Source organism: Carassius auratus, chromosome 16, assembly GCF_003368295.1.
Source record: "Carassius auratus strain Wakin chromosome 16, ASM336829v1, whole genome shotgun sequence".
NCBI lineage: Eukaryota > Metazoa > Chordata > Actinopteri > Cypriniformes > Cyprinidae > Carassius > Carassius auratus.
Genome location: NC_039258.1, coordinates 5,008,446 through 5,030,542, shown reverse-complemented (window position 1 = coordinate 5,030,542; position 22,097 = coordinate 5,008,446). Strand labels below are relative to the sequence as shown.

The following is a 22,097-nucleotide window of genomic DNA, read 5'->3' as shown; positions in this document are numbered from 1 at the left end:
TTTTATGAATCTAACTGAAGGTTGTGGTGAACTGACGGTGCAGTGCTATTTCCTGTACTTTGGCAATTTCACAACACAGTCAAATCCTTTCATTTTACTCTTCTCTGGCCTAGAACTGGGCTGTATGACCAAAAAAAATCTTACAGTATGTCAATGTTTATTAATATACTATACACAGTTTGAGGTCGGTGGGATTTTTTCAAAAGAACATTAATACATTTATTCAGAAAGGACACATTAGATGAATTAAAACTTGCTATTGAAAATTCAGTTATTATTTATTCCACGAATAAGAACTGACTACTGAAAATTCAGCTTTGCCATCACAGGAAAATAATTACATTTTAAAAATGTAAAACACAAACCACTGTAGATCTACTTATATATCTACTGCTAAATAAACAGGACTTCAAAGTCGCTACTGGATGACACGTCTATCATCATACAGCACATATCATCATGCCTCCCGGCCGCCCTCTGGCCTAATAAGTCTTTGCATTTTACCTGACACACAAGCCCACAGGAGTACATAACACAGAGTCTGCTGTCCATGCAAGAGCACTTGGGGCTTCTTCACAAAACTGCACTTCAGACATCATCTATCAGTGCCAATACAGTATGAAGGGTTCCTACAGAGTTTGACCAATAGAATTCCTTTGCTTTATCAGTTGGTTTGTGATTTTTTTTTAAATCAGTGAACATGAATTGAAAAATATTTCCTCATTATTTACATTATTCTAAATCTGCATGAATTTTTAACATCCATGTTATGCTAAATATTTTCTTTTTTGGTCACACTTTAGTTTACAGACAAATTCTCATTATTAACTAACCATTAACTACAACTTCTGCCTTAATAAAATCCTAATTTGCCACTTATTAAGAGTTAGTAAGGTTTAGGCGAAGAATAGGATTCTACGATCTAAAATATGGTCATGCTGCAGAATAATGTGCTTTATACTAATGAAAAGTCAATATGCTAGTAATATGCATGCTAATAAGCAACTAGTTTATAGTGAGAATTGCTATACCAACTTTGAATCACATTAATTATTGAAATTATTAATAGAAGTGAATGAAGACTGGCCACATAGAATATCTGTAATTTAAAAAAAATAAAAAGTTGTGTGTCACACTTCACAACCAAGTGAAGCAACTGCAAACATCTACAGTTTATTAAATATAAAGTTAATATAAAATATATAGCCTATTTATGATCAAAACCAAGACAAATATATATTAGAGACATTTATGCACTTTTAATATATACATATATATATATATATATATACTTTAAAAAATATATAAGGAATAAGGAATCATGAATGTGTCAGCACTTTAAGCAAACAAAACTAGAGCTACAACGCAGCAAAAAACTTTACAATACCAAATGCGTTTACGTGCAGGTAAAGCCAGGATATGAACTCTTAACTCTCCCTCACAAAAGGTCAACAGTCAAATGCAACGCAAATACAAATGCAGAGGAGGGCAGTGGACACGTAAAAACTCTCTTAATAATAACTCACTGTAGTGCTGCAGTCATGTTGCACTGTCAGTATTAACAGGCGCGCACAACTGTAACTTTTCAACCCGTTTGTAAAACTTCTGAGAGGAACACAAAACTAATACCTGCAGTGTGTGTTTCATGCGCGTTCTCCAGAGGCGTTTCTGCATCAGAGTAGTCTTTAAACTGAACTTCTCTCACGGTTACAGGCCAGATTTTACCAGCAATCGCGTCTCTGAACGACTGAATATAATCCATATTCAGATCTTCCCCAAAGCATGAACATTTAAAAGCAATAAAAACGACGCAATAACACCGAGTTACTTGCCCAGAGGAGACTGAAACACGCGAGCAGAAGCAGGAACTGAAACTGACAGCAAGCCGCTCAACTTTTTGCCGTTCGTTGCGCTACATGATTTACGCACGCACGCACGCAACGTGACACGACGCGAAAAACACTGCAAGTGATGCAATGCTGACGGAAACAAAGACTGTGATTTGTCAACTGCATGCGACGTCAGGATTAAACGCGCGACAGACGCGTCGCGTCGCATCGGTAGCCATGTAGTGAAAACGACTGAAGGCGCTAAAAGTTATTGACACATAATTTATGTGCATACAACTCAGTGTTTGAAGTTAACACCAAATTAATGTTTTGAAGATTATGTCCAATCATATTTACTGGCTTGTTTTGAGTTCGTAAACTCGTAGGGTTTAAAACAACATAGGCTAATACAGTTTTTAATACCGCAAGGGAAGATTATATAGGCCTAAATATTATAATAATCATTTAAAATAAATAAACACATACTTTTTTTTACACTTACATTACTTTTTATACACTGACACAATCATAAAATAGCTCTGACACAGAAAATCACAGTAAGCTAGGGCTATATGATTTTTAAATTGTGGTTACACAAACAAAACACACCAGCAAACACTGCTATCACAAGATCGCATAAATAACAGCAAACCTTGAATTCAGAGGGGGTAAATTAGGCAAATATGCTGTAATTATGCAGAGAGTCTCAATTCTATTTTAACTTGATGAAAGCAGCTTGCAGGGAAAGCGATCAGAGGATCTCCACCTCCCCAACCACATCTTTACAGCTCATCTGACGATATGACAGCCACTGCTAATTGCAAAGATTGTTCAGTGTCTTTTTAATTCATCAAGTTAATTACATCCCAAGGGGTGACAAATGAAATGGGCCTCTCAGACCAAATTTACACAGATCCCAAAATCCCCAAAAAAGAAGTGAAACTCCCTCTGCTGGTCAGCCATAATATATCTGTGCCACCTTCGGGCCAGCTGAGTTGGCAACAAATATGACATGCATGAATTCAACTGCTGACAAGACTTCCCTTTGTTGTGAAAACAAATGAAAGTTCTCACAGAACCCTGAAAGTCCAGACGTCTGGTTAAAACAGCTGCGTTTAGAAGAAAACTGAGCACAATGAAGGTGCGTCTGATGGATGGATGAAACTATTGAGGTCAGCTTCTTCCTCCTCTGGTATTTTTTCATTTCTCTTATTGGTCATTTTAGTGCAGGAACTATAGAGTAATCCACCACATCAGTGTCATTTTAGCAGTATTATAGTACTCATTATTATTTTAAATGGCTTTTATTTTTATATTTTTCAATTTTTGTAATGTGCCATTTTTTATTCGTTTTAAAAAATATTTCTATATAGCTTGAATGGATTTTTATTTTTATTTATTTTATTATCAGTTAGTAGCTACTATTACTTCTAGTAAAATTACAGAATGCATTTTTAATAGTTTTACTTCAACAACTCTACTGTCCGTAATAAATATTCATCATTCATTCATTATTCATTAGTCATTATTTCCTCATACCCTCATGTCATTCCAATATGTTTTTTTTTTTTTTTTTTTTTTTGGAATTTTTAAAAGAGAAATTTAGAACATTATTGCATGAATAAGAACCTAAATATCTGTTTAGGTTTTCCTTGCAAAAGCTGCCTTCAGAATACAGCGCTCAAATCATATGGGCTATACTTTCATAGTTTTTTTTTCAGTCCTTTTGGTCACTAGTATGAACATTATATGGAAAATAGTATTTGATTCCACTGAAAATACAAGTATATGGGTCTGGTGATGCTTTATATTTGTAGATGAACTTCTGTACACAGAAGCTAAAGGACAGTCCTTGTTGTGCTGTAATTGCATGGAAGTGTAAAAACCGCTGCAGGTCATTAAATTATTTCTTAAATGATAAGTGAAGCGCCTTTCAAATCCTTCTTGTGCTGGGTCCAACACAGATACACTAACATAGTATTGATTTGAGGTTCTCCACAAGCTCGGTTGTAATTAAAGAACAGTTTAATTTGTTCGGCCCTATGAACGATCCACTATTCTCATTAAATAGAAGAGAAATAAAATAAGCGTTATTAGCTGAGGGAGATTAAAGCAGGGCTTTCCTCCCTACCTCTCAGTGAGCACAGTATTCATGCCGCCTTCTATTTCAATTTCCAGAATGGAAGTGAGTCTGGGGAAATAATAAGCAGCACACAGAATTAGTTCATTTGTTCTCCATTAGATATTTATAGTGATTCATCAAATGTTCCAAACCAGAACGAGGCAGGATTTTTCTAGATGTACACACATGTATCATCACTGCAGCCAGCAGCATTTTATACATACCTAATTATCGAATACGATCAACCAGGGTCTAAAATGAAAACTCAAGCAGTGCCATGCAAGAAAAATTGCCTTTGATGAGTAAATTAAATGGAGTTCCTTTCTCAATCTGCTCGTAACTTCATTAGGAACTGTAACATAAGGCTTAAATCGAATTGTAAGAGCAGTTCCACCCTCGGTGATGTAAGAGACGTGCAAAGACATACAAACACTCAAGACCCAAGCAGCAGCATCTTCTGCTTTTGTCAAGGGCCTTTTAGGATTGTCCTGGGCCCTGTGAATTTATGCAGTTTTTGCTGTCGCATATTTAAAATGTTTTTAAAATTTTCTTTCTTTTATGTCGAGACAGAAATGAATACTTTCATTCATTCAACAAGGATGTGTTACAGTACAGAACAAGATTAGACTAGATTTCTATTCGGAATAAATGCTGTTCTTTTAAACGTTTTATTCATCAAAGAATCATGAAAAAGTATCACAGATATAAAAAGTTTCCAAAATTGATGATAAATCAGAAATGAGAATTTCTGAAGGATCATGTGACGCTGAAGACTGTAATGACTGATGAAAATTCATTTTTGTATAACAGGAATAAATCAAATTTTAAAGTATATTATTTAGTAAATTGGAATATATATACCATTATTTAATTTTTTTTTATTTGTACTGTTTTTTTACTGTATTTTTGATCAAATAAATGCAGCCTTTACGAGCAGAGCATTAAAGACTTATTAAAGAATATTTACATTTTTACTTATTTTTTAATAATAAATTGTTATTTTATTTATTTAAATTTTTATTGAGCAAAAATTATCTCTGCAATTTTGTACAGGCTAATATATATATATATATATATATATATATATATATATATATATATATATATATATATATATATATATATATATATATATATATATATATATATATATATATATATTACAACATATATATTGTTTCATAAGTTTTATTATATTTTATTAAAATAAATGTTTAAGAAGAGATACTGTAGAGTAGATGAAAAATAAATCAGGACCTGAAAATGTAGTGACATGCTGTATGGAAACGGGTTCTGGACCAAATGAGAACCATAATCCTTTTCCTTCAGTCAAGACAGATCTCATTACTAAAGCACAACTGCCATCTCCACACTGAATGTGTCCAGACCCCACACACAGCAGCACATCAACACAAGGATGAACATCTGCACATTACCCTGAGCTTCACAGTTTACAGGCCCAATTAGACAGACACAAATAGAGCAAAACCTCACTCCGGCTGGGCAGATGCAGCTAATAGAGAAAGCAGTGAAGCTCTGCTGCTGTAATGAACGAGCACTAAATACAATCAGATTACGCCAGACAGACCGTCTCCCATACGACAGCTGGATTTGTGATAAACGATAAAGTGAAATGTTATTTATGACACAAAATGTGGTGCAGAGGAAGGAATCATAGAGATTCTGGATGAAGAGATAAAAGACCAGCGAATGGATGTATGACGTTCAATGCCTGAGACATTCATTTCCTTCCATTTCACTTGTGTGGGATTTTTCGGGATGGTAAATTGCTTTCTACAATCCCAGTGCAGCTCCCTGCTGAGTATGAAAGCGCTATGATAGAGATATTTTAATAGGGTCTTGGGAAAACTGGAGAAAAAGGAGACGGATTCATTTTAATGTATCTCTTCAAACAAATGATTCAGTGATTAGTTTGGTTTATCACTCACAAATGTTCAAGGAAGTCTTCAACTCATTTTACATGCCTTGAAGTGTTTAGAAAAAAAAAACTATACTAAAAACCTAGAAACTATACTAAATGTTATATTATCCATCATGATTTCCAAATGTAATATTGTGCACCAGTGAAAAAAAGAAAATCTGAATTTGTACAAAAATTTCATATGACCAATGTGAAAAATGTACTTATTTAATACTTAAATAATAAAATATTCCCTAATAGTTGATGTCAATGTTTGAATGCTATGCTAAATGAATGCTAAAAAAACAGTTAGGGGTGCATCTAACTTTAAATGAATAAAAACGTTTAATGTTCATTTTGTGGGAGAAAATAAAAGTGAAAACATGCCAGAAATTTAGTTCCTCTGACTGAGAGGGAAAAAAAAATCTACATTTGTATTCATTTTAATGCAAATACATACATTTTGAGAAACATATTGAATATCACTATAAAGCTGAATAATATAAAGGCATTTTTTTTTGCAATATATCACCATGCCCTACAGTTTGTTGTTGAAATCACACACTTCTCCCGAGGCACAGCATACAGGTGGAGCGCTTGGCTTTCACGCAGGTGGATAATGTGCTTCTGTTCAAGTGTATGATTGCCTCAAAGACAAAAGTACTGCTTTCCCTCTCTGAGATGACAGCACCATCTAACAGATGATTATGCTGTCCAAACTGCACAGAAACTCATGAATATTCACAAGACAAATGCAAATGACTCAGTCTGGCCTCAGAAGAATCTCAGAGAATGAATCATTTCACCAATGTGTAAAAGTCCCTCAACTGATGCATTAAACCTCAACTGAAAAACCTACTCCCCGCTGATCTGAGTTTAAGGTCTATTAGTTTGAATGTGATCACTCATGAGAAGCCTGAGTCAGATCTTCCCATCAGGGTTTTTAACGCTGTGCTATTTTAACTTCTCTGCTCAATTGACCTCAGAGGTTGTTCAGCCATTGCTGGGAGAACCAGGGACTGCAGTTACACAGCATTCCTCAGAAACAAGTTTGACTGCAATGATGGCAATCAATCAACTGCTAGACTCATGTCACGCTAACCAATCAGCAACTGGACCCTTTACATGGCAAACAAATCAGCAGCTAGACTGTCATCACAGCAACCAATAGCTTGATTCAGCCAATCAACTGCAAAAAAACACACACACGCTGCTGTAGTGTTGTGAACGTGCTCACAACAGACCCGGAAGAGAAGACGATTCTGAATAAACTCATTATTTTTGTTATTTTTGGACTAAAATGTATTTTCGATGCTTCAACAAATTCTAACCGACCCTCTGATGTCACATGACATGCAAGAAAAAATTAATAAATTGTGCACATGATTTACTAATTTGTTCCCTCAATGTATACTAAAACGTGCACACGATTACTATTGTGTTCCCCGATTTGCTAAATCGTGTACATGATTTAGTAAATCGAGGGAACGAATTAATAAATTGTGCGCACAATTTATAAATCGAGGGAACGCAATAGTAATCGAGTGCACGGTTTAGTACATTGAGGGAATGAATTAGTAAATTGTGCACATGATTTATCCTACTATTTTTTCCTGCATGTCATGTGCAGGGCTCCGTACACTTGGACTACTTTGATGATGTTTTTCTTACCTTTCTGGACATGGACAGTATACCGCACATACATTTTCAATGGAGGGACAGAAAGCTCTCGGACTAAATCTAAAATATCTTAAACTGTGTTCTGAAGATGAACGGAGGTCTTACGGGTTTGGAACGGCATCAGGTTGAGTCATTAATGACATCATTTTCATTTTTGGATGAACTACTCCTTTAAGTACTAAGTAGTATTAATTCAGGGTTAGTTATGTACTTACTATATGGCTAGGGTTAGGATTAGGGTTTGGTTTAGAGTTACTTGCATGTAATTATGCACAATTTATTGTTATTATAATAGTGTATAGCATGTGTAACAAGGTCACCCTAAAATGAAGTGTTACCCAAATATTTGACATAAAATCCTAATGCATTAAACAAAAATAATAATTAAATATGGTTTGACTTTAATATTCAGTAGCGGAAATGATAAGCCTTTTATCGTCAAACTGTGTTCATTTTGGCATTAGGATTTTTTCCCCCATCCAGCGCAGTTTTTTTTTTACTTCTGTTGTTGTAGTTATGTCATATCTGTCCTGGTTACAGAGCACAAATGGTTTCACTTCAGAATCACAGGAGGGTTTAGAATTCACCTGAACAAACAGCCGACCCGCTGGGAAAAGCATTGTGATTCTGAAATGTTGATGGGTTTTTGGCTCATCAACCTGGAAACAGAATACGCAGTTAGCCTGGTAATATGCATGAAATCTTGATTTGAAAATGGTCTTGTAAAATGGTATCCGCTCGTTCTTAAGATATACTGCAGAGCCGAGTCTCTTACTACGGTAATAACATACGACTGCACTGACTGCATGGGGTCTGCTTTACCAGAGGACTACAGCCTCCACAGGCAGAGGGTTTAAAGAGTAGTAAACCCTGCAAAGTCTCAATTAGTCTTTGTCAAAGGATCAAAGGATATTTATAATACCCGAAGAAAGCCTACCATTTGCATTAAAATTCATTTCAATGGCTGTACTACTCCCCCCCCCCCAAAATAAAACCTGTCCAAAATATACTTTAAAGTAAGTTTAACGTTGTATTTCTTCTTCAAACCGAAAACATATTTAATTTAAACCTGATCTTAAACGTCTATTATTATATATTCAACATATTATATATATATATATATATATATATATATATATATATATATATATATATATATATACTGTATTAAAATATAAAAGAAATACATAAATATAAAAAAATAGGAAATATAGATTAATGAAATTGTATTTTGAAATCTTAAAATTTATATATATATTATGAATATATAATTTTTTATATTTCGAAATATATTTACAAATAACAAATACAAAAAATTACTTGAATTTATTTTCATGTAAATGTATTGTAAAATCTACATTTCCACAATTATTGGCAATTTTTTTTCATATCGTGTAACGTAACTTTAATTTTAACAAAACAAAACAAAAAACAAAAAAACAAAAAGAGTACCTAAAACAAATTCATCAGAAACATATTTATGTGTTAAAATGCAACAAAGTTTTGGCCATTTTTGCTATATTTTGAAATATATTTTGGACAATACTGAAAACGTAAAGTAAGTAATATTTAAGTGTAAATGAAAACTAATATTATTTATAATGTTACAAAACAATAAATCTAAGGAAGGGTTGGGACTAAAGCTTCTGTACAGATTTCATGATTCAGACCAGACTACTTTTTCATGGGAGGAAGTGTCATTAATGAAAGAAAAAAAAAATCCTGAATTAAAAAAATAAAACAATTCTGTATTTGCAATATATTTATATATATATTTGAAAACATATCTGAAATCATCATTGAAGTTATGATCTGAAACAGTGGAGCAGAAAAGAAGTAAGAAATGCACTAGAATCTTTATCTGACCATCAGACCATCAGCACTAGCATCCAATTTATTAAAACAATAAAACCTGAGCTTTGCTCTGTCGGGTGGTCAACAAATAACCCAGCATGAGTTGAGAGGGCAACAGAGATCAGGCTGATGTAAACAAAACACGTTCAATCTTATGCTAACCGCTGTGTCAATATCTTCTCCTGAACTCTGCAGGGGGAATTAATTGCTTTCCCTTTCAGAAGGACATGCTCATATTTTTCATCATTATGTTAAGCGCTGGTGCATGAATTATAATGGCCTAACGCCTGTCTCCTTTCATTCCTATGCTGATTAAGAGAAAAGAAACGGACAAGTGGCTGTGATAGAGAGGATGGAGGTGGATGTTGGAGGTGAGAGGCTCGGGGTGGCTGAGGGTAATCAAGACAATGAGGCCACAGTCACAAAGTAAGATGTCCCAGTGTGATTGGCACTGCTAGAAGAGAGACATCTGAAGATGATGAGGAGGTCTCACAGATTGCACAGGCAAAGCAGGCGCAGAAAGACACCGTATGATGAGCGACCCTTCAGCTGATTTGGTATAGTAGTTCTTCCACTGCTTTAAACGGCTCTTATAATGGAAAATGATGTGCTCTTTGGATATATAAGCATTTGATTTAGCATTTACTGCTAAACGGTTACATATTTAGAGATTCGGCATGTTCAGATGATGCATCATCCAATATATTATTGATGGAAAAAGATGGAAGCATTTTCTTAGTTTTTAGTTAGTTCTTATAACAAACAGAAAATCATGAAAGAGTGGCATTATCTTCTAATAGTTAAGATGATGAAAGCTTATCCCTGATATAATTAGCATGAGGCAAATGGTGTTCATACCAGATACTGACTGGTTTCAGACCCCCCCGGACCACCCAATACAGTAAAACTGCACATTTTAGAGTGGTCTTTTATTGTGCCGCTGTCGCCTCTGGCTTGCTTAGTTGGGGACACTTATTTTCGTCGACTTGATTGCACAGATGCTATTTAAACTGAACTAAGCTGAACTATTCAATGATGAACTGCCTTTAATTGAAAATTGAGCGTTTACTATTGTCATTTTGCATTATTGACACTATTTTCCTATTTAATACAGTAAAGCTGCTTTGACACAATCTGTATTGTTAAAAGCACTATATAAATAAAGATGACTTGACTTGACTATTAAAAACATATCCTTTTTTTTTTTGTTTTGTTTGTCTAATCAGCCTTAACCATAAAAAACATTGAGTGATTATTTGATTTTAATAGTCAGTGAAACTTGACTAAGATCATAAATAGACTCAATCCACAAATGTATTTAACCCTGAATTAAAAAGGATTATTAAGCACTAAGAAGAAAGCTGCAGGGTCTTGTTAAGTTTGTTAAAATTTGATTTAAGCTTTTTGGAAAAGTGATAAGAAGGTTAAAAAACAATTATTTAGTCATTCAAGAATGGTCTGTAAATAAGCTCATATACAGCATACACAGATACAGAAATCTGTCTGATGTGACCATGTACAGCAAATGCATGCAGAAACCCAAACAAATATCAACTTTTATGAGGACTAGCAGATCTTATATTTCACAGCGAGGTGTTCAGTCGATAAGATGGCAGAACAAACTGCTTACACTCCCTTTAAAATCCCCTTAATCAATAATAATCAATAAAATTCATCCCCGGCCAGCACACTGCACATGAGCCGAGCTCAGAGGAGGGACAGAGGCAGAACTCTGACTCCGATAGATAAATTGCTTAAATCAAGAGGGGGAGGCCCTGCTGAGAGAGAGAGAGACAGAGGCGTAACTATACAGCACGGGTTATAAATCCAGCGGCACCAATCCTTCCGAGGGGAATGCAGCAGTAAATTCAGCCCTGGATGCAGAACCACCTCCAGGAAAGCAAACTGTTTTTATTCCACCCCACGGTCTAATCCATGAATCTCTCGGCCTTCGTCTGGAGAAGTGCGGTGACTGCCAATCTACTTAGATGTAGAGAGAAGTGAGAGCAGTGGAGGAACTTAACAAAAGTATCACGATGCCATTAACTACATTTTTCAATAGCAATATAACAGAACAAGTGCTTTCAAAAACAAGCAACTTTTCCAAAAACATTATGGCAATATTTGCCAGAAAGATTCATCTGTATTTTGGTTCCACTGTGCTGCATGTGTTTTACAGTCAAGAAAGCTGAACTGGTTTCCGAAAATATATACGCTATATCTTTCAAATGAAGCACTAGGAAAGTTTTATTCTTTTTAGTGATTCAGTTCATTAAGATGATTCATTATAGTTCACATCATAGTGTGAACTATTTACTATTTTTTTTAAAACAAGTACCATTTGTTTTATAATGTATTTGAAAGAAGCCTCTTACCTTCACCGTTAAAGCTGCATTTATTTGTTCACAAATACAATTAAAACAGCAATATTGTGATATATTATTACAGTTTAAAATAACTGTTTTATACTTTAATTTATTTTAAAACATAATTTATTCAAAATGGCAAAGCTGAATTTTCATAATCAGTACACCAGTGTCACGTGATCCTTCAGAAATCATTCTAATATGCTGATTTATTATTATTATCAATGTTAATTAATATTTTATGTAGCACTACTTAATATTTTTTTTGTGTAATCCGTAATACATTTTCATCATCCTCACTGAATTAATTTCCTTAAAAACAGTTGCACTGAGTCCAAATTTTGAAACAGCAAGACATCTCCAGAAACAACAGATGCTCTTTAGATCTCCCGTTATCCTAACAACATGTATGTAAAGCTTGTCAGAGCTATAAGGACGTTGATTCACAATCAGTTTCAGTCTGCTGCATCAATGCTGGACTTAACCTTTCTTTTCCCCCAAACTGTGATGTAGCTCCTATTCTCCTCCACATGGCACTGAAGGGACATCGCCATGTAATTTCTGCTCAGTCTGTGTGAGCTATTGACCACATTAACTGACCACATGTCAGCTTTTTGTCTCCACTTCGTAATTCAGTCTGCTTTGTCATTTCACAGATATTTTGGATCTCACTGTCCACAGACTGGTCATGTCCAGGAACAGATCTTTTGATTCCAGTTGGATAAATCTGTGGAGGAGATGCTGGTAACATTGTGGCATGAAAATAACATGCATGGAAAAGTCAGAACCCTTACAAATGAGTGGTATACTGTGTCTGAAATAACTGCCACAGCTAATCGGCTGTAAAGGGAAGGTTAAAGCAAACAATTAACCTTTAACTGAGCCGCTGTGTTTCTTTCTCATGCCGCCTCTTAGAAGCAGTTAATGAATACTGACTACTCATAGATATAACAGATATATTTCAATTTATATACATTACCAAAAAGGACATTGCATTGTTGTTTTTATATCGCAATAATTCTATTTGACCTACAAACACACACACAGCTTATGTTTTTTTAATTAGATTTTGCCTGTTTTTCACACTGCCTGCATTGGTCTCATGTAGCATATCTTGCACTAGTCATGTCTGCATGCTAATTTCCTATAAAATACAGTATAACTTCCTCCTCGATGCCTTATCTCAGAGCAATTATAGACTGATGGAAATCATAATGTGTTGGTGCAGCAACCAGCTGCATAGTTCGTTTTACACGTTATTTAGGGACACAAACCATCTGAATTACAGCAAAATAAAGTTTAGCATAAAGTTATATCTGACTGATTGTAAAATGTCCTTGTTCTTTGGAAATGTGCTTAATAAGAATATTATACAAATTGTCATTTGTTATTCCAAAAAATCACATAGTAACTAATGAAAAACCATTGTGCAGAAAAAGATATCATTTAAAAAAAAAAAAAGAATATTTTATGATTCATAAATCATCAAACTAAGCTGAATATACAATTCTACCCGCAGATATATAATTTCACACTAAAATAGCTTCAAACTAAATTATAAGGGGCAAATTCACTAAATAGTTTTGGCACATTAGCATGCAGTATTTAGCGTAAAAAGTATTTTTCACAAACCACTCATAATGCATCTTATGCTGGGAATAAATGCGCTGGAATAGCTATATAACTGCTCTTCTTTTCAGTATAAACATGCCTTATTTTACCGTAAATGAGGCTTATTGTAATGTGCTGGACTAAAAAACATCAGCACTATTTGTTTAGTGAAATTAAAGCAGATGGTGATTTAAAATCTTTTTAAAAAGGATGCTAAAAGCCTTGATTTAGCAAGCATTTTATGCCACTATCTGATTGGCACAACAGTGAAAAGGGCACAAAAACATAACAACATCAGCTTGTTTTTGTTTCACAGCTGACTGATAAAAACCCATGCACCCTGACTCCTGGAAGCTGTCTACATTAAGTAGTAAATAACCCTTAATACAACTATAAAACGTGACAGACAGCCTCACATTAGCTGCGGGAGTCGCCTCAGGTCATCCACTATCACACCTGACCTTTTCTCTTCATGGTCTGGAAGCCCAGGCCATTTAACTATGATTACTAGGTCAACACAAACACAAAGGTCAACTTGAACTAGGGAGAAACACCACAGCTAAAACTGACCTGAACCAGACGTGACTGATCTGAATGCGACATGGCTCACATAATTCTGCTGTTTAACGGTCATAGGCTTGTCAATAATGTGTGTTACACAAACAGATGCCTCCGGGGGGGTGTGTCACTCCTGTCTGCTACAGATGTAGGGATATTTTTCTGCTAGGAGGTAGTGTCTTCATTTGCTGTGGCTGTGTAAACAGAAGGATGCACAGGCACTGCTGTAGATCAGGTAAATGTGAGACAGCATCAGTCTGAGCAAATAAACATTACCGCTATACAGAACGGAGTGCTAGAAACAGTCAAGTTCTCCTCTAGCCTAAACATACCAGTCATAAACTCTAAATAGGCCTGCCATAGTGGCCTTCTGCATCTTATAGCACAGGGGAGTAAATGTCACCGTGGTTTTCTCCCGGATAATATATGCGGCTCCTTTTGCAGCCTGAGAGAAGCCTGCAGTAGCCACGCTTGAGCTCGACACTTGCTCAATCTATTGAACTGTTGCTAATTGAATTGGAGTCAGCAGGTCGGGTGCTGATGGTGCGTGCAGGTGGAGGCCGCAGGCTGGTTACAGTAACTGTCTCTGCACTGCCATCATTCTGTCTAACTCCCAAACCAATCTAATTCAGTGTGGAATAACATGGGTAATAGCAGGACACTGCTGTTTGCAAACAAACATGATATATGGGTGTTTTTTTCCCATGCTATAATCCAACCAGTATAAGATAAAAGAACAACAAAGATATGCCTTATATAAAAAAATAAAAATAAAAATAAAAAATATTATGAATAGCAAAACTATTTACATACAGTATATATATATATATATATATATATATATATATATATATATATATATATATATATATAAAATAATAAATCAATATTTACTAGAACTTTTAAAATTTTCCTGAGGAAGGTAGACTGACAAAACTTTGCTAATATTTGTTATATTATCATATTTATTATTATTATTATTATTATTGTTTTGTGATAATGCAAGTGTGTGGTGTTTATTTGGTTTTTATTGTTTTTATTGTACTTTAATCCCCCGCACCTTTGAATGATTCAGGTGTGTGAGGCAATACATTTTTGGATTACATATAAAATATATAAATGTATTTTTATATATTAAAATTATTGCATTTATTTATTCATATAAAATATGAATACATGTATGTTTCTATATTTATATTGTATTATATATTTAGAAATATATAAATATATTATTTTTCAATAATATAAAAATTAGGTATGTTAGGCTAAAAAATAAAATAAAATACACTTTTCAGTTCTTAATACTGGCTATCATTTTCTCTTAAGAAATTCAGTTATTTTCACTAAAAACACACTTGCAGTGTTGCTGCTCTTTCAAGTTATATGTGAAAGCATATATACCCAGCAGACGACTAGAAGAGGTCTGTAAGGGCAGCAGACAATGAGTATATCTGTCTGTTCTCTGGTAATTAGAAGCCCAGCGCAGAGTTTCTACTAGCCTGACCGTTCTTCATCAGGACGACACCCTTGTCTGTTGTTTTCCTGTACAACAGATCTTGATCCTGTACAGCATCTCTCCTGACCCCTCAGGTCAGCACCTTCAGAATACATTTCAGAATAACAAGGCAGTGTGTCCGAGAAGAGAGGAGACAGAGGAATAGGACAAACATTCTACCTTTCCACAAACATTAATAGTGTGATCATTCTTGTGTGGTCTGACAGTTCACCCTAACACACGGACAGCAGATCATACTCAGGCACCTAATGAGAGCAGAAATACAGAGTTATTAAGTGTGACAGCGTGTTAGCTCACATGTGGAAGAAGACGCTTAAGTTTAACAGCTGAAGGCTGATATAAAACACTGACTGAAGGGAAGGGAGTTTAAAGGAGAGGTTTATGAAGGCCATGTGTCTAAAATCAATAAAGACATTTCTTTAAACCCTTTAAATGGCATATGAAAAAAAAACTTTTTATTTTGGAATTTTTTATTTGAAGCTTTATTTTTACTTAAAAACGTATGATTTGTTGTGATTTGTGAAGTTTCTGGATTTTGGCAAGTATCATTTATTTAGTTATTCACCATTTAATTATTATTTATTTAGCACTTAGCAAGTGTTAACTACGAATCCTGCATAATATACTCTAGCATTCAAAAGTGTGGGGTCAGAAAGATTTTTTATATTGTTTTTGAAATCTCTTATCCTCACAAAGGCTAATTAAAGATAAAGTAATTTTGTGAAATATTACAATTTAAAACAACATTCTAATAACACCAAATATATTTTTTAAATCCATTTTATTCCTGAGGCAAAGCTGTATTTTCAGCATCATTACTCCACTCTTCAATGTCATATGCTGATCTGCACAAGAACTATTTCTTTTAAAATAGTTCAAAATAGTTTCAAAACAGGATTTATTTGAAATTTGAAGGATTTCATTACATTATACATATATTTACAGTCACTTTTATTCAATTTAATGCATCCTTATTGAATCAAAAATGTATAAATATATATATATATATATATATATATATATATATATATATATATATATATATATATATATATATATATATATATATATATATATATCTTGCAGACTCCAAATTTTAAATAGTAGTGTATGTGACCACTTTGAACAAACATTTAAAATCTAGATTCTGGTTAAGCGTATGTTTTTGCATGCTTGCATGTGTTAATGCTTTACTTACAATGCACAAAAGTACAATAATGTATAGTTCCTCCTGATCTCCATTTAACTTTTTTCGCACCATGACCAGCACCAAAGGCAGAGGGGTAGATAACGTCATTCTGAAAAACTACAGGATAAATATATAGACTTGCATAACAGACTATCCAGTATCTTGTTAACAGAATTAGGTGAGGTAGGTATTAAGGCTACACAGGACCCTACGGGACGGCTGTGGACCTGACTCCTCTCCACTGATTACCTGAAACGCATTTCCCACATCACCCCGAGATCTGCACTTATTTCATTATTGCAGGCTTATGTCCACATGGACAAATTTATACCGAGCTCTCCCTGACCCATTTGCAGCCAGCCAAAAGCTCTTATTGCGGCATGTACGCTCGCCTGCTATAAAACCACTCTCTTTCTCCGAGACCGAAGGGCCTGTCAAGGGTCATTTTCATTTAGAAATATTAAAATACCCTAACCATCGCTCACATCGAGCTGGAAATGACAGTATAATTTGGCGGTATACATGAGGGCAGGTTATTAAAATGTAGCGGGATATGTGGTGCGGTTTAATGGCAGTTCTGACACCGGATGAAAAGACGCTCAGCGTGCGGCCATCGATAACACTTCTCTCTCCCGCCGTCCTCTCCACCAATTAGAGGCACTATGAGAAGACAAACTGTGCTGTGATTTGCAGTGATTGCCTGAGGGCACGGCCTCTAAAAGACAGGAGAAAGTCAAACAATGAGAACAGCAAAATCACCAATAACATTAAAGAGCAACCAATGCGAAATGCTAATAAAACATCAATCATTATTACACGGAACTCAGAAATACTCTGAAATCGCAACATTCTGCCTGCCATCAATAACAACTGATAAACTATATAACTGACTGCTATTCCAGGCGACCAGTTTTCTACACAGCCATGGTAGATTTATATCTCTTGTATGGCTCCACGGTCTTGTTCTCTTCACTTAATAAAGCCAAATTTCAACTCAAATCAATATTTTATGTCCATTCATTGATCATTACAGCAAAATAAACCTCTTTAGGTTAATACAAGTCCCATTTGTTCCCTTCTACAATGTAATTCAGTGGGATTATTCTTTTTTTCTTTTTTTTCCATAGGCTAAAATTACTAGTCAAGGTCTATAAAAAAAAAATAATTTTGGGGGGGGGATTGAAATAAAGATTAAATTAAATAAAATATTAATATTTTAACAAACTTAAATGTTTTATCAAAGTAAAATATTGAATAAAATATTAAAATGACTAATATTTACTAAATGTAATAAAACACAATTAAATGTTTTTTATAAATGAAAAAAACTAAAACAATTATAAACATTAATAAATAACTAAAACATCACTGGTCACTGTGGAAATTTAGCTATGAGTTAGTTAGGTTTAATACTACTCAGATTTATTAAAATCCCTACCATTAAATTATGTTATTACTATTTCTATCACAACTATAGTAGTTTTGTAGGTATATCATGTGCTGTACTGACCAGATAACCATATATCTGTTTTATAGTCTAACATTCGACAAAACAGCTACCCAAGAGTGAGTAAATGAAGTGAGCACAAAGCAGAACCCGTGTTCTGTGAGCGCACCGAAGGACCCTCTTAATTTGGGGAAACATCTCTTTTAGTCGGCTCTTAAATGGTGCCGTCAAACCAGCAGCACAGTCAAACAGCCAGAGATGAAAGGAAAAGCCATCTCCTGCTCTCTCTGAAGCCTCTGACCCCTCCTCACAATCCCTTCAGACCCCAAAAACCTGCACAAGCATCGGGCTTATTTCACAGATCACAGCATACACTCGGTGTACTGGGAGAAGCACTGAGAAAAGCTTTTCAATATGGTCATATAAAAGAGAAAAAAGAGGAGAATGGAGACACAAATGTAAAGCAGGTGAGATCAAGGAAAAAACAAAAAAAAAGAGAGGGGAGAAATAGATTAGATGAAAAAGAGAGGACACTGGTAAGAAAGACAGGAGACAGAGGAGAATGAGAGAGTAAAGAGGAGAGACAGACATGACAGCATGAGACATGAAGATGTGGAGCGAAACTATGGAGGTAGATATGAAAAAGAGGAGAAAAAGATGAGACCGATGAGAAAGAGAGGAGACATGGAAGAAAGAGAAGAGACAGCTGTGAGAGCAAGGACAGAGAGAAGAATGAGAGGAGAATGGAGACATCAAGAAGAGAAGAAGAGAGAAAGATGAAACCAATGAAAGGAGAAAGAGGAGACGGATGAGAAAAGTTGAGAAAATGAGAGCAAAAAAAAAAAAGAGATGAGATCTAGGCAGAAAAGAGGAGAAATATGAGAGAAATTAGAAAGAGAGGAGACGGCAACAACAGTGAAGACAGAGATGAGAGCATGGAGAGAGAGAGAGAGAGAGAGAGGAGAAAGATGAGAGCAAAATGTGAAGGAGAGGTGAAACTGTATAGAGGAGAGCAGGAAGAGAGTGAAGAAAGAGAGGAGATAGAATGGAGACGTGAGGTGAGATAAAGCAGAGAAACAGGAGGGGAGAAGAAGATGAGACGGATAAGGAGGAGAAAAAAAGTGAGGATACAGAAGAGAGTTGACATGAGAGAATCAGGAGACAAAGAGGACAATGTGAGCAGAGAGCAAGAAGAGAACAAAAGGGGGCAGAAAAGAGGAAGTCAGAACTATCTAAACACTCACACAATGTGAACATCTTCATGAACTCACACACACACACGCACGCACACACACACACACACACACAGATGAAGCTCAGGTGAAACTCATGAAACAAACATACAGAGCTTGCTATACTGAAGACAGCCTGGATGCTCATTTACCTATTGTGTATCCTCGTTTCAGATCGCTGCACAGCGGACCACGGCGCTGGGAGTTGGTGGTGTTGTTTTCTCGCACCTCAGATGTGGTTGTCTTGGCAACAGGTGGTGAAGATCTGTTTAAGGACAGACTCGGGATGAGCCGTGCTGGAAAACTTTGAGACCCGATATCCACCGACTGGGACTTCTTCTTCAGTCTGAGAGGGAACAGCACAGGAGACATGCAGAACTGAGTCTTCTGACCACAGAGAGCAGGGTTTGTAAACGAATGGACCGTGTGTGCAACTGTATATCATTTTTTTTTTTTTTTTTTTTTGTACTGCTAAAGGCCTGCCTTCATTGATTCCATCTAAACTGTTGTGTATGACTAGATCCTACATGAGAAGAACTTTTCTTTGCAAGTCAATAATTGTGGTGTCATGCATTCAATCCAACAGGTGACATTTTGACTCAGATTCTTGATGAGTGCAATATGTGACTGAGCTTTGTGACACATGACTCTTAGGATAATAAATAAAAAACATTTAAAAGGTTTCTATTATTTTATAAGATGCGTGACATTTGCAACTCAAAGTCATACTGCAGGGTTTTTATGGTATGGTAACTGGTATAGGATGGTAAAACTGGTACTAATATACTACGGCACTAAATTATTGTGTACAGTATATTCATATTTAAATTGTACTCTAAAGTACTTAAAAAACCATATGATTAAAAAATGTGACAACATGGTGCAAGTAATTGAGACAGATATAGCACATGCATGAGGTTTCATTGTGCAGCTTAAGAACACTGTAAATAGGTTGCTGTAAATTTTACAGTAACTTATTGGCAGCTAGAAAAATGCAACATGGCACAGTAAATTTGCCTTTGGGTCACTCTAAAATATTCCCAAATTTATCTGCAATTGTAAAAATGCTGCATTATTCAAGAAATTCGTTTTAGATTAAAACTGATCAAGGCGATGAAAAGTTGAATTTTTTAGCTCAGGGCAAATGTTTAATCTTTAAAGTGATTTGCTTTGAAACATGTAGTGAACCTAAAGAAAAAGAAAGGTAGATCACTGGAGCCAGGATCAGTTCATTGTTTGATCTCACCGTCAATCATCTTGACTTACAATTGAGACAAAAAGCCTGAAAAAGCAAAACAACAACGTTCCCAGGAATCCTGCCAATCATCTTCGGGTCAATCCTGAAATGCTGCCAGCATGAGAAATCAGATAGACAGCATGTTCTGTTGTGTGTTAAAGAACCAGATTTTTATTTAAATTTTTGGTCTTATTAGTAACTGTAAAACACTTTTATTAGTAACTGTAAAAATAAACAGTAAAAATGCAGGCATGCCTTAAGTTTGGATGGGCGTTTAAATTCTAGTTTGGCAGCTTCAACACTGCACCACCTACTGGTCAAATCGGAACATCAAACAATAAAAATTATAATAAAACTATAATTATATTATATATAAAGTATATAAGATAATAATATACTCATATATTATAATAATAAAAATAATATTTCATCATTCTGAAGAATAATTTTAGTCACTTTTAGCTATATGTTACAGAAGCACCAAAGCTCAATGTGTTCATTTCATAAACATATGATTACTGCTTGGCAAAAGGTTAACGAAAACAGCATTATGAGCAAGATATTGCTCCCACATGTCAGAAATGATTATGTATTCTAAACTTCTTCATAATCAGTTGAAAAAAATCTTGCATATATAGACAAACATTAAATTATTCTCTCCCAACAGAGATGTCTGTGTGTGTGTGTGTGGGGGGGGGTAGGGGGTATGTCATTTAGATACCTGTCTAAATAAACAGCTCACAAAGCAGCCTCCAGCAGCACTCTGACTGCATGCTGATGGCAGACCCCAGGTGCGGTCTCCCCCCCCCCCCACCCTCTCTCTCTCTCTCTCTCTCTCTCTCTCTCTCAAACCAGCTCACCATTACATAATATTTGCAATCAGCCAGAAAAAAAAGAAAAAACACCAGCCGGCAAGATTACATGGTTAAGGAAGTCCAACAAAAACAAGAACTAGTTAGTTAGATAACACGGTGCAGCAAGTCAACCAGAAAACTGAAGATTCCACAAAATCTTTGTGGAATCCATAAAAACTAAGCAGCAACAACATTAACAAAAGTTAGAAACATTAATAAAACAGTACCAATAGTAATTGAAAACATCTGAACACCAAATCAGAATATTAATATCCTGACTTGGTGAGCATAATAGACTTCTTTCAAAAATACACATAATAATAATAATAAACATAACATAACCATTTCTGTGGAATGATGCAGATCAAAGATTCAGATCAGGCAAGTATAAAATACACTAGAAGACAAAAAATCATGCAGCTAGTTTGTGATTTTTTTTCAGTCAGACAGGCACCTGTAGACAGACACACTTTTAATTTCACCATTAAGATGCTTCTGTTGTTCCTGTGAATGCAAAAACGTCAGCTTTTGAATTGAAAATGAGGGCCGAATGGCGAGTCGTCGCTGAGGTCCCGCTCCAGCTGTGATGTGGGTTGTGTATTAACTAGCTGGTGCAGTGCTCTTTCATTCCTCCATTCGAATGAGACGTGGTGCCAATCATCATCGTGGCTTTATCTATTA

At 35.2% G+C, this 22,097-nt stretch overlaps 1 protein-coding gene across 4 annotated transcripts in view; it reads right to left on the bottom strand.

The window, feature by feature from the left end:
• Window positions 1–22,097, bottom strand: part of oxr1a (oxidation resistance 1a) — a 123,517-nt gene that overhangs the window by 50,935 nt on the left and 50,485 nt on the right. For 3 of the 4 annotated variants that reach the window (XM_026283515.1, XM_026283514.1, XM_026283516.1), the window contains one exon: window positions 19,478–19,671. In XM_026283515.1, coding sequence (XP_026139300.1) covers window positions 19,478–19,671 — 194 coding nt within the window. Of the gene's footprint in view, window positions 1–1,629; window positions 1,928–19,477; window positions 19,672–22,097 lie in introns of those variants that run through there. The other variant, XM_026283517.1, reaches the window with a different exon arrangement.